The following is a 13917-nucleotide window of genomic DNA, read 5'->3' on the forward strand; positions in this document are numbered from 1 at the left end:
TCGATTATGTTGATTCTGTGGCAGCGGACATTGAGGCGTCAAAAATCAGGAGGCTCTACGATGGGTTAAATGACTCCTCCGAAGCTCGTAAATTACACCACCCAAACTAGTTCATTCCGTTGAAGAAACAACTTCAGAAAGAAGAAAACGGAACGTTATTTTGTCTTGCAAATAAAAATGGAACATATTTGGAACAAAATGGGCAGTTGTAGTGATCGCCCATTTTTAATAAATGCTGAAATCGGTTTCCCTTTATTAAAATACTTTCTCACACTAAACTGTAGCTTTTGTTCTTGTACTTTTTAATTCTGTTAAGGGTTTTTAATTGTCTTGCCATTTAAACGACTACCTTGAAATGAAATATACTTTTTCACTGCAATTTGTCCTTTCAATGAATTATATTAATTTGTGTGTACATTTAAAAAAAACATTCATTCATTTATTCAAAAGAAGGTTAAGAAAACGTTTATTATCTATCTGCCAATATTTACATTTAAAATAAATCCACCCTTTTCAGAATTTCACCTTCCACTCGCTAGAGAGTCTCCTTATTTCCGACAGCACTTGAACGCGACGCGGTCGCCGTGAGACAGATGTCGTCACTGCCCGCTCCGCAGGGGGAGGGACCTAAAAAAAAAAAAAGAAATCTCAACTCCTGGATGTGACGGTCGCGCGCTACCGAGGACGTTCCGTTTGACCCAAAGATGTGCGGGTTCCAACACTACACGTCCTGTGGATTTCACTTCCTGTCACGCTTTTAAGTGTCGTCTTCTTGTTTTTGTAGTTTCCAAAAAGTTTTTTGTTTTTTTTAGTTCCTCTCTTTTGCCCAAGGAGAAGTAGGAGATCCATCCATGCTCGGAGCCCGGAGCGCGGGGCTCGGCTCGATCCGCGGGGGATGCGAGTTAGTTTCGACCCGGAATAACAATTACAAAACCCGCGGCGATGAGGCGTTAAAGTGGGGAATATAATTTAAGAAAGAAGCCGGAGTGATGAAAATGACCGGAGCCATGGAAACTTCTTTCAAACTGGCTTTGAAAAAACCGCCCCCGCTGCGGACCGCAGAGGTAAACAAAACGATCGCTTTCTCCTCCTCCTCCTCCTCCTCCTCCTCCTCCTCCTCCTTCTTCTTCTTCTAATTAGCTTCGCTCTGCTAAAGTTAGCTAAACTCAACTGTCGCTTCCCTGCGCTGTCAGTTCAGTTCAGTTTGACCGCGCTGTTTGTGGTTACTTCTGTTAATTCCACTTAGTAGGACTACACACTCTGCGTCACCTGGTTAATGACGTTGAGCTAACCGGATAGTTTTGGGGAGAAAGTGCTCGCTAACTTCTAACGTTGTGCCTTGATAACGTCTCAAACTGTGCCGTTCAGTGGTGACACTTGAACTAAGAGGTTTTAAACATACGTTAAAGCGTCCAGCGCGAGCTGACACGCAAACTGAGGTGCGGGGACCCGACTGGGACGTGGAGAGACACTTTCAGGGGTCAGTTTGTGATCCTCGACATGCTTGCGTTTTGAAAAAAAAAAACGTTTACTGCAATGCATTCTGGGTCCGGCAGCACGCTGATTAAACTAAACATTACACCATGGACTCAGAGGGCTTATGCCTAAACTCAGGACGCAGTTTGTGTAAACGTTCACCTCCTCTTCCTCCTGTCCCTCCTCTTCCTCACATGAACCTGTGGAAACACAGCCGGCCTGTCATCGCTGCAGTGGAGCTGCCTGTTCATGTTCACCAGCTGGTGTCTATCAGAGGGCCAAAAGAACCAAACTAAAGTTTTAAAAAGAGCCCCCCAGGTCCTTATTTTAGACACTCCTGTCCTGTCACGCGTCTCCACAGGAGGTGTTTGTTCCACTCGTGTACGACTTTGAAGTGGATCGCCGGCGCCGCGATAAAGTCACTAAATTTAGCGTGACTCCCACCTGCAGGGGAAGAGCGGCCCTCTATTTCGTTTCTTTTATTTGGGGGATGTTGAACACACACCTTTGCAAACCGGTGGAGACTAACGAGCTGAAATGGTTCAATCACAGCGGAGGCCTCACTGTTCTCTATTAACTTCTCCTGTTATTTATGTTGAATTCAGCCTCACACTTTAACGCCACTACAGATAGTAATCGTGATGAAGGACAGGAGGTACACAGTTTTAAGGAAGTGCCTTGATATTGGTGGAGGTGGAGAAGCGTAGCGTGGGAATCAGGTGGTGTTTTCACAGCCTCTGTGGCTGAGGTGAAAGTTTTCAACGTGCAGATGTTTGCTGGCTGATCCCCCCCCCCCCCCGCCGCCCCTCCCATTCCAACCAGACACAAGGCTCCACGGTTCCTGGAGGGAGGCCCACTGTGTCTCTGTGTTCTACCCAGTTGTCTATTTGTGTACATTTGATTTCGGCTTAAGGGAGGTTTTGTCACATCAATTTTGCATTTCAATTATTTTTTTTCGGAATGGGATTTGCAGCCATAAAAAAAGCATTGTCAATGTATGTTCCATTATATGTGTTTGTGTGTGTGTGTGCAGCTGGACGAGCGTGTTCGCACACAAGGCGGCGTGCGGTAGCTTTGTGCCTCTGTGTGTGTTTGATATTCATTAAGGATTCACCAGCTGCTCAGCTGTTTGTGCTGTTCTACTTCCTGTGTTTTCCTCTCTTTTGGCCTTGCTTCACAGCGATGTTTCATTTACTAAATGATTAATATTCCATCTTGGTCCGAGGTCATAATGCAGTGAAGTTCGGATCGGAGGCTTCGTCCGACTGGTTGATGGTTAGCGGTGAAACCAGCGATCCCCAGTGGACCGGTCCCGGGGACTCACTGATATTTTCATGCATCTAATAGTTAGCTCTATTATCTTGTGCGTTTTGCACCACATGAAGCGAGGATGAAGGTGGCAGGACTCAAAGTGTCTGATGTTTGGATCGACTGCCTTCATCTCATTGGATCGCTTTAAAATAAGCTACTTTTTAAAGGTTTGAGGCCGACAGAATGTGGAGGTTACTTTTCTTCTCCTCCTCGGACTGACGGCATGTAACACACACACACACATGTAACAAACACATGTACATGTAACAGACATGTTTGTTACTATTGCTGCAACATTTGAGACGAGATGTATCCAAAATAAACCCCCCCCCCCCCCCCCCCCCACTCACTAAAGTTTCAGTAAGTTCTGAATGACGTAAAATCCACACACACACACACACACCAAGAACAACATCAACAAACCGAGAGAAGCAAAATGAAAAACCACACAGAGGAGACTGTGTGACACAGACGCGGATGGGGAAGCCCTCGCTGACTGTGTGTGTCTGTGTGTGTCTGTGTGTGTGCGTTTTAAACTGGTGAATAAACACAGCCTTCCGCTGACCCTGGGCCCCTGAAAGCTCTCCTTGTGGAGCCAATGAAGGCACCACGTAACCGAAGGGCCCGTGTGGAGACCACACCGATGCTTTAGCATCTAGCATTAGCTGCACCACCCGGGGCCTCTACACCACCCGGGGCCTCTACGCCACCCGGGGCCTCTACGCCACATACCAGGCGCCTCCGTCCCACTGGCTGCTGTTTGAATGTAAACAAGTGGGCTCTTCCTGTGGTTCCCTCTCGGCACAGCGGCCTCAGTGTGTGTGTGTGTGTGTGTGTGTGTGTGCGCGCTGCATTCCTCTCAGGGCAGCGGGCGTGAACAGACATATTTCGGCTCTGACCTGTTTGCTTTGGGAGGAATGCTGACGGATGCTGCAGGTGGAGGTTCATCCGGTGACGTAGGCGCCTCCTCCCACCAGCGGCTCTCCTCTCGAGGATGATTAAGAGTGTTTCTGTACCGGTAACTAACTGATGGTCGTAGAATCTCTACAGAATTTCTAAAAATCTATTTCATGATGATTTTATTTATGGTGATCAATAACCAAATCATGCAATTTGTTTCCAATCTGTGTTTATTATTATTTAACATCATATGTCGATTCATTGTTTTGTTTTTTTGTCCAAATTGTTAATAATTAGTTAAGATACAAGTGATATACCCCAATACCAATATTGATTTAATAGTGTTTGATGGACCATTGGCGCTTTATATATCTATATTTCTGAAACGTTGCCCCCCCCCTTCTACGATACGTTCCTGTGAGCAGAGGGAGGCCGTAGAGTGAGTGAGGTTAGAGATCACTAGTGCATGCTGGGTCACAGAACCCCCCCCCCCACCCAGCAGCTGTATGTTTTGCTGCAGTAGCTCAGCACAGCTGCTTCAACTGTATTTAGTTTCACGTCATGGTGGGAAAAAAAGCACCCAAACCAAGTTGAATTTAAAAAAGAAATATTAGTATGATTGTCACAATCAAGGTTTTCCATCCTTGTATTTTCACCGTTGTGTTTATTTTAGTTTGAAGAGAACCACTTCCCCAAAAAGTCAGAGATTTGGCAAAATAAGTTGATAGAAGCAACCATATTCTGTCATAGTTCTTGTCCCTTTCTATGCCAGGAATCTTTAAATAATATTCATATCAGCATAAAAATTTCTTTTTGAGGATTTTTTTCTACAATAGTGACATTTATCCATCCAGCATTTCACCAGCTGCCCCTGAGCGTAACCAATGGCTGTGTCCATACAGAAACAGAACTGATCTCAGTGCAGTTAAAGGACCAAACCTCGCGTGTTGGACGGGAACGAAGCCGAGCTGGAAAGGGTTCGGTCTCGTCTGAACTGGTTCTCACTGCCGCCTAAATGAATGGTTTCCCTCCCATATATACGCTATGTAACCCCCCCCCCCCCCCACTCACAACCCCCGATACACTCGTCGGCTTGTTTCTCTGGTTCCATTCTTTGACGAGTCTCAAAGAATGCGGCTTGCTTACCTGTGGAATGCCAGGAATGTGACAGCTGCATTCCGAAGAATCGTTATAACCCATGTCATAACCTGTGTGACCACAACTAACTCACTCACTCACTCACTCACTCACTCACTCAGCCCCCACCGGTACACTAAAGGGGCTTTTTTAACATACACAAACAGGAAATGTTTTTCATGGAAGTTTGACTGTTGTGTATTTGGAGTTAGTCACAATGTGTGACGCTGGGACAATGAAATGTGTTTGTGTGTGTGTGTGTGGGGGGGGGGGTGTAGCTGGGCATTCTGCCACAAGTGGCCAATAGCACTTGTTTTCCTGTTGATTCCTCGGAGCTCTCTTTGTGTTTGTTGAAGTCTCTACGCTCCCATACATGCCTCTGATTATTAAGCATTTGAGTTCAGTCGAAGGCTCCTCAGTCCACCTTCGACTGGGAGTTACATTATGTCTGCACAGGCTGTGTGTGTCTGTGTGTGTGTGAGAACCTTCGTAATAAGGCTGGCTTCCGTTGTCGTGATTCACAGCAAAATCTTCCATGCAAACGTATTCAAACGAGACGTGAACGATTGCACATGTTCTTGCAGTTTTTTTATTATTTGGGGTAGACGACCAGAACGACCTGATTCGGAAAAGTTCTGGATGCCTCAGGAGTTGGATAATCTTCAGGTTTCTTTTTAAACGTGTTGGTTTAACTTTTCCACTTTGCGTTTTTAGTATGAAATGCATCATGAACGTTGTCGCCTTCTTCCTGCATCCATTCAATGTGTCCTCAGGAAACAGCTTGTGAGCTATTGCTTAACTTCTTACAGTCGGGACTCAACCCCTCATCTAATCTATGCTGTAGGGTGGGGCTACACGGTGATTGACAGGTCAATACCAGAGGCCTATACAGTGTCTTAGTCACTCCCGCTCACTGGTTGGAAAAAAACATAAAAATCTGGAGTCTTAAGTCAACGTCTTAGACTCCAGATTTTTTTTTAATGTAATATGTTGAAGACGAATCCAAATCTGTGTGTGGGTTCAGCCTCGGCCGTGGTTAAATTTGAGCTGATGTCTGCACTAAAGGAACCACGCATTCCGGGTTCACCTGGTCCCTACGTGACCCCCCCCCCCCTCCCCGAGGCTCCCATGAAACCCAACCAAACCAAACACGGCGTGTTTCAGTCTCCTGCACAAACACCCCGAACCGCTGCAAGCCTGTCTCAACAGATCGGTGAACGAGACCCTGCTATCTGTTCCCCGGCTGGGCTCTCTGACAGATGATGGGGGGGGGCAGAAAGACAGATGAGGTTTAAATGGCGCGCAATGAAAAACTGAGAGGCTTTAGTGTCGGACTCTGAATTGTTACTGCTTGAATAATGGAGGGCTGAAGGGGAATGATGGACCGCAATGAGACGGAGGGGAAACGCTTAGTTTAGGAGGCCCAACGGCTGGTTTGGGCCGTAAGTGTAGAGTATAATTAGCTCAGATGAAATGTTCACAACGCGTTGAACATGGTCGTAACAAATATTTTATCGCATAAAGACCACAATCCAGATCCCCCCCACATGCTCTGCTCCAGCACGCCCAGCTATCGTAATTTCTAGAGATCACAGGAAAACATCCAGGTAATCATGATGATGAAGATCTTTTGAAGGCCTGAAACAACCCAGTAAGCTGGTGGCATATCGCACTTAAAAAGTGAATGCACACTTGGTCTTACTGCCACAAAAAGTTCACTGTAGGCAGAGAAAGAAAAAAACCCTCCTGTGCCAACTTCATTCATTTCAGTGAAGAAAAAACCCAAACCAAAGTGCAGCTCGGGTTACGTGACGGGTCAGACTTTCCACTTCAGTGTGGCCGTCCTTTTTTGCGACTGTGGCGGTTCGGTTTGGCCGCGCGGTGAAGGCAGCTGGTGTGGTGCTTTGTGGGAATCGCTCCACTCTAAAGTAAAGGAGGGGCGGAGCTTCAGTCAGTCAGGGCGCACGAGCCCAACGGGACAGAATACCAGCCTCTACTCGCCTCAAGGCGGCCTCTACTCGCCTCAAGGCGGCCTCTACTCGCCTCAAGGCGGCCTCTACTCGCCTCAAGGCGGCCTCTACTCGCCTCAAGGCGGCCTCTACACGTCTCAAGGCGGCCTCTACACGTCTCAAGGCGGCCTCTACACGCCTCAAGGCGGCCTCTACACGTCTCAAGGCGGCCTCTACTCGCCTCAAGGCGGCCTCTACACGTCTCAAGGCGGCCTCTACACGTCTCAAGGCGGCCTCTACTCGCCTCAAGGCGGCCTCTACTCGCCTCAAGGCGGCCTCTACTCGCCTCAAGGCGGCCTCTACACGTCTCAAGGCGGCCTCTACACGTCTCAAGGCGGCCTCTACTTGTATCAAGGTGGCCTCTACTCACCTCAAGGCGGCCTCTACACGCCTCAAGGCGGCCTCTACACGCCTCAAGGCGGCCTCTACACGCCTCAAGGCGGCCTCTACTCGCCTCAAGGCGGCCTCTACACGTCTCAAGGCGGCCTCTACATGCCTCAAGGCGGCCTCTACATGCCTCAAGGCGGCCTCTACATGCCTCAAGGCGGCCTCTACACGCCTCAAGGCGGCCTCTACACGCCTCAAGGCGGCCTCTACACGCCTCAAGGCGGCCTCCGCTCACGTCTGTTCTGTCTGTCATCGTTGAGAGCTTTTATTTTCTAGGAGGCCACGGGCCTTGGCAGGCACATCCTGTTACGGTAGCCACGTCTCGGTCAAGTAGAAGCCGTGTTTCCATCACTCGCTCCCCCGAGGTCGTCACCGGGCGTTTAATGTAAGAACCCGTCCTCCTACGCTTCCAGCTCACGGTTGTATTTGCTCGTTCCTTATTTTCCGCAGAAGGTCTTCCAAAACACTATTAATAACGCGATGTGATCCGAGCTGTTGTCCTGAATGGACGCGTTGTGTCCCCCTGTCCACAATGTCCCCTCTGTGCAGGCTGTGCTGGAGGCGTGGGGAGGAACCCTGCACAAAGACAGACCTGGTTCCTCCCCAAAACTCCTTTTCACTTTCAAACATTCAGGGGGAGGACGCTGAAGGCCTTTCTGCCGGCCCCCGCGGGGTCGCGACCCCCACTAAACACGGCCAATCATTTTGCAAATGAAGGTACGACAGCAATGTGACATTCAGGGTTTCCTCCAAATGGTTCGACGTCCTCCGTGAAACGTTTACATTGAACGCTGAAATAGAGAGCGGTTCGGTGTTTCTTTATTGAGTCGTAAAGCAACGAGTTCATTCCTTTTATTTCTGACAATGTGTTGCTTCTTACTCATGTGGGAGTCACACATTCTGCTTCACGGGAGCAGGCAGTCATTTGGTTGGGGGGGCGGGATGCTGGCCTGCTTCTGTGCTGTTTTGGGGGGGGGGCTAAGGGGGCGTTAGGGCTGCTAGAAACACACATGAATGAATGTGTGTTTCCATCTAAGCGGCTGCTGCGCTGCTCCTGGACCAGTCTGATGTGTCAGCAGGTCCATCGATCTGCTGGAACACATCTTCTCTGCTGAAGATTGGCCACCAGGTGGCAGCAGCACTACAGATACACATGCACCCCTCCCCCCCTCCCCCCCCCTCCCCACACACACACACCAGTACGAGCTCAGAGCATCATTGATCATCAGTTTTGTTTGACAGACACTTATATTTCTGCAAATATTTGCCCCTTTTGTTTTTTTAAATCTTTTTTTAGAAACGAAATGTCTAGATTGACAGCTGTGCAGTTGTTGTAAATCTTGAGGTCGGGTCACGTGCTGTGAAGCCGTGTGGGCGGATCACGTTACCGCCGTCTCTCCAGAAGACCTCGGATTGAAAGCAGCGAGCAGCGGACACGATGCTGCCTGTCTGGGCCTATTGATCAGCTGCCGCACAGCGATCAATGCGTCACACGGGGACAGCTGGCTTCCTGGGCCTGTGGTGCAGGAGGAGAAGAACTGTTAGTTGTCTGAATACAGTGTATCAGCCCCATATGGATCAAAACAAATCTACATTTGAGGGAAATTCAACCTTTTCTTTACAGGGCCTGTACAAAGGTGATACAGTAATCAATCAATATGGGAGTTTATAGATGAGTGCATGACGGTTCATTGAGTTCTGCACTCTTCCCTCAACATGTGGATTTACGCACTGGTGGGTCGCAGAATGCAATGCAACAAACTGCGGGTTGCTAAACAACAGCATAAAAAATAAACCCATATCCCCAAATGTCAAACTATTCCCTTAAACTTTTTGATTTGCTCCAAAACGAGTGTTTGCACACATACACACACACGCGCGCGCGCACACACACACACACACACACACACACACACACACACACACACACACACACACACACACACACACACACACACACACACACACACACACACACACACACACACACACACACACACACACACACACACACACACACACACACACACACACACACACACACACACACACACACACACACACACACACACACACACACACACACACACGCTGCGTTGTGCTTGTGATGTTAAATATGTTTTGTCTTTCTGTGTTCATAGGACCTGCACGCCATCTACTGCCACCTCTACCACATGGACGTCCTCTCTCACCTCAGGGAGCATCAGCTACGGTGAGCCACTTAGCTTAGCTTAGCTTAGCTTAGCTTAGCTCACGGGCTCTCCATCGTAGCTGCTGCGTGCCTGCGTGCTCAAAACCTACAGGTTCAAAAGGGTTATTGCTGAAGCGTCTGTATGTTCACGTCTGTGTCTTTGTGTCTCAGGTCGATGTGCACCTCGGCCAGGTATGAGCGCCACGAGGCCAACCACATCCTGTTCTAGTAAGTACAGGTGTCTGTCGTACCACTTCCTTCTGCTGTCAAAACATTCTTTAACTAGGTCTTAAATACCGTGTAACAAGTGTAAGGTCAGCGGTTGTCTCTGTTTTTCTATATCAATGACTTAAAAGAGGCAATTGGTCACTACCGGCCCATCAGTTACTCCTTAAAGGGCCGATCAACAGTCGATGTTCTAATGAACAACAGAGGCCTTCATTGATGTATCAGGATCCAAGTGTAACGGTCTTTGTTGGTTTTGGTCTTTTAATGAGATTTTTTAATGAGAAGTCAGAATATTTATTTGTTGAACAAGGTAACATTATTTAAGCCTCTCCCTGGGGGGCCACAGTACCTGAAGCACCTGGACCTGGTTATTCTGCACCTTCCTGCTTTTACATCTCAACATGTAAAGAATATATAAGAATATATTTAAAAAGAATATAAAACTTTGATTGGTTTTTAATCAGTTTAACTTTAAACAATGGCAGGAAATAGTGAAGGATCTGCCATCACCAAAGGTTGAAGTCGAGGTTGACGAAAGGTCGTGACCCGGAGCTGGGATGTGTGCTCTGCGTTCCCGTTCACATGACTCATGACATGCGTGTGGCCATGCAAAGAGAACTGTCTCATAAAAGCTTTAGTTTCACCAGGAAAATGAAAATCCCAGGTTCGGGTTCATCAAACAGAAATAAATGAAGAGTTAAGTACAGTAAATGGATGGAAAGGCACTCGAGGCGGGGTGTGTGAGTGGAATCAAACAGACTTTAACTTCTGTCTGGTCTGTTGTGTCCAGCGCTGACAGCACGGCGACCTGCTGGTACATCCTGCTCTCCGGATCCGTCTTCGTCAAGGAGCACATGTACCTGGCGAGGTGCTGGTATGTATCACACACACACACACACAGGAATGGACAGGAGTGGATCGGAGTCGTCTGACGAGACGTGTGTGTGTGTGTGTGTGTGTGAATGTGGGTCTGTGTGTCCATGTTACATAAAGAAGCACACGGTACATGCACATACATGCACACCTATACGTACATATTTATACATGCTGAAACATGCATGTACATACGTCTGTCACAGTGGAGCTGAGCATATAAAACTATGGAATAACAACTTTTAGATGAAGTGACAGCTGACAACCGGGAAGACAAAGGAAAGTAAATAACAGCTAGTGCTGACCATGTGTGTTCATTCCAGTGTGGGTCAGTTGATATAAGAGTGGGGGAAGTTGTGTGTACGTGTGCGTGTGCGTGCGTGTGTGGAATGCGGAACCTCTGGTAAAACAGTGGCCGGCCATGTGTTCCTGAGGAGCCCGGAGCCCAAACGCACAGGCAGGAAATGAGCCCAGGCTACACACACACACACACACACACACACACACACACACTCCTCCCTGATTCAGACACCAACCAGGAGCTCTGACAGTCACCTACTTTCTGCTCTCTGAGGAAAGTTTTCTCTCTTTAGTTTCACACTGCGGAGGATAAAATACTATTCGGATGTAAAACCTGGAATATTGTGCTCCTCCTCCTCTTCCTTCTCCTCCTCCTCCTCCTCTTCCTCCTCCGGCGGATAACGTGCTCGATGCCACTTCACTCACAAAGAACCTAAAGGAGCGGACGCCTCAGCCTTCTGTCGGTGGTCAGTGGTTCTTGGAGCTTTCTGTTCTTCATGTCCTCACAGTGATTTGTGATCCTCTCTCTCTCTCTCTCTCTCTCTCTCTCTCTCTCTCTCTCTCTCCTGTGAGCATTCTTTGACTCACTGCGCTCCGTTTCCTGCTGCCGTTGTTTTAACCAACGGGATCGAGGCGATACGTAAACAAGTTGCTTACAGGAGGTTCCCTCCACAAAGAGCCAATGGGATTCTGGCTTATTGCAGAAAATGAACATCTGTCTGTGAATAATTACACCTTTTGGTTCAACATAATCTTCAGGAAAGGTCTTTTGGATGCAACTGATAGACGTGAAGAAGTAGCGTTAAGCTGCAACTCACTTCCGAGAGACTTTATGGGGTTGTGTTACCGGTAAAGTATATTAATGTTTAAGTATATTGTGTATAAATGCAGCGCAGGGACCAGCCCTTCTGCCCTTTTACCCACGTATTTGTAGAACCAAGCGTTCTTCTCCTGGGTGAAACGCAGACTTTGTTTCCCACATCCAAGCAAAAGGAAACGTTTTGGTCTCCTGCGTGACGGGAGGAGAAGCTGCAGGCGCTCTGACAGCAGCTCCTTGAACAGCCCACGTCATTCCTCTGGCCGTGTGCGTCTTTCTGGATCTCTCCTTTTGCTGTTGGTCACCGTTGCCATGGAGACGTGGCTGCCAAACGGACCCGGTTCTCTGTTTTGGTTTCGATTTCTAACCAAAACTCATTTTTTCTTTTTATTCCTTATTTTGTCCATAAAAGTGGGTCATGCGTCGCAAGCATTTAATTGGTGTGTGTGTGTGTGTGTGTGTGTGTGTGTGTGTGTGTGTGTGTGTGTGTGTGTGTGTGTGTGTGTGTGTGTGTGTGTGTGTGTGTGTGTGTGTGTCACAGTTTATTGCCCCGGGGCGCTGCAGCTGTGTCTCTCCTCCCGTCTGCAGACAGCTTGTTTCTGCAGGAAGACAAACGCTCACCTGCCTCAGAGCTGCTGATTTAAAAATAACAGCAGCAGCATGTGGACTAGCTGTGGGGGGGCTGATCATTATTATTAATCTATTGGATAACTGAACTTGTTTCATGATGAAACGTATACATATATTGTGATTATATCCTCACGTTATTTGGTCGGATGGAACTCCCTCAGCTGGGGTGCATTTTGTTCATCTCTGAACAAAGTCACGTCCAACACAGCCGGAATACAAGTCTGCAACGTGTAGCTCTGTCAAACAGACACACACACACACACACACACACACGCTGACAGGGAGCAGGCGTCTCGCCTCAGTGAGGAGAGAGTGGCGAGTGGTGCTCTTCACCTCGTGTGCTGCCTGCCTGTGATGAAATGAGAGAATCCAACACGAAGGGAGGATGTTTTAAGCAGAAATGTCGTTTATTTTTATCATCCCACGTCCCCTTAAAATAATTCCACGTGAAGCTTTGACTCTAAAGAAGAAAGAATAGAGGACTTTCAGCATTGTTTCCCTCATCAGAGCACATTATGAAGACGGCTTTCATCTGAGCATCACCTCAGAAAGGACGGCGTCGTTGTGATTAAGGACGTGACAGGGTGAAAGTTAGCTTCTTCTTTTGGGGGGGGGGATAGAGAGGAAGGAAGTAGCTCTCAACAGTCTGGGTAAAGAAGAAGTATCACAAATATACACGGAGTCTCTCTGTCTTTGTACGCAATGATCGGTGGGAGCAGAGCTGGTGGAAACGGAACCTCTCAAAGTGAAACCCGTGTACTGGAGGCCGAGGAGTGTTTTTGGGCTTCACTCTTTGAACTGAACATTATATAAAATGTCAGGTCAATGATTATTGAAGCTATTAGGCTATTTTTGTGTTTCTCACGTGTCAATAGTCATAACATTATTCTTACAATCAAAAGTAATAATTTATGGTCCAATAACCAAATACTGCAAATATCCTGCGTTTAGGACTTTTATTTTGAAAGGCGAGGGATGAGTGGTTCTGGCTTCCCTGCGTTTGTCAATGTGGAAACGATTGGAAAGTTGACCTTCTTGGTTTGGACTCCGGCGCCTGGGTGTGGATCTGTGATTGGTCACTTCCACGCACGCCGCCCCCCTCGTGAGGCGCCCTGCAGGCCGGCCCTCGTGGTCCTCCCACGCCGTCAGCTGCTCTCCTCCTGCTCCTCCGCGGGCGCACACACAGGCCGCCATTGTGCAGAGGGCCGCTTACCGGGCCAATGATGACTTTAGCATCCAGAACCACGGCCCTCGATGCCGAGCGTGGGGACCAGAGCACGCTTTAGGGCGGGGCTTACTGGGATTGACAGGTCACCCGCCCATCCGGCTATGTTTTACGCCCATCTATTAGTTGCAAAAAGAGCCAAAATCGCCAAACTCATTGATTTGTGAAGGGGGGGGTGGAGGAAGGGATCGGGGGGGGTTGCAATAGTAACTTTTGTTTTGTGTCTCTGCAGCTTCGGCAGGCAGCTGGAGGGCAGGCGAGGCTGTGAATGCATCACGTTGGAGCCGTCAGAAATGATCGTGGTGAGTCGAGCCCCCCCCCCCCCCCCCCCCCCTTTTGATGCTCCTGCATCTCCCATCTGTCCCTTGATATTGGTCTTATATTAACTGTCTTCATTTGAAGTGTTTTTTTTTTCTTGTTGGTGCTTCCCCTG

General features: G+C 48.2%; 1 protein-coding gene across 1 annotated transcript in view; it reads left to right on the plus strand.

Moving 5' to 3' along the window:
• The first annotated feature begins 652 nt into the window (after nt 1–652).
• rapgef6 (Rap guanine nucleotide exchange factor (GEF) 6) overlaps nt 653–13917 on the plus strand; it is a 55741-nt gene continuing 42476 nt past the window's right edge. The window contains 5 exon segments of the mRNA XM_062558082.1: nt 653–1064; nt 9362–9432; nt 9583–9639; nt 10430–10513; nt 13717–13786. Of these exon segments, the coding sequence (XP_062414066.1) occupies nt 990–1064; nt 9362–9432; nt 9583–9639; nt 10430–10513; nt 13717–13786 (357 nt within the window). The 5' untranslated portion in view covers nt 653–989.

The sequence above is a fragment of the Pungitius pungitius genome, chromosome 16 (genome assembly GCF_949316345.1).
Source record: "Pungitius pungitius chromosome 16, fPunPun2.1, whole genome shotgun sequence".
NCBI lineage: Eukaryota > Metazoa > Chordata > Actinopteri > Perciformes > Gasterosteidae > Pungitius > Pungitius pungitius.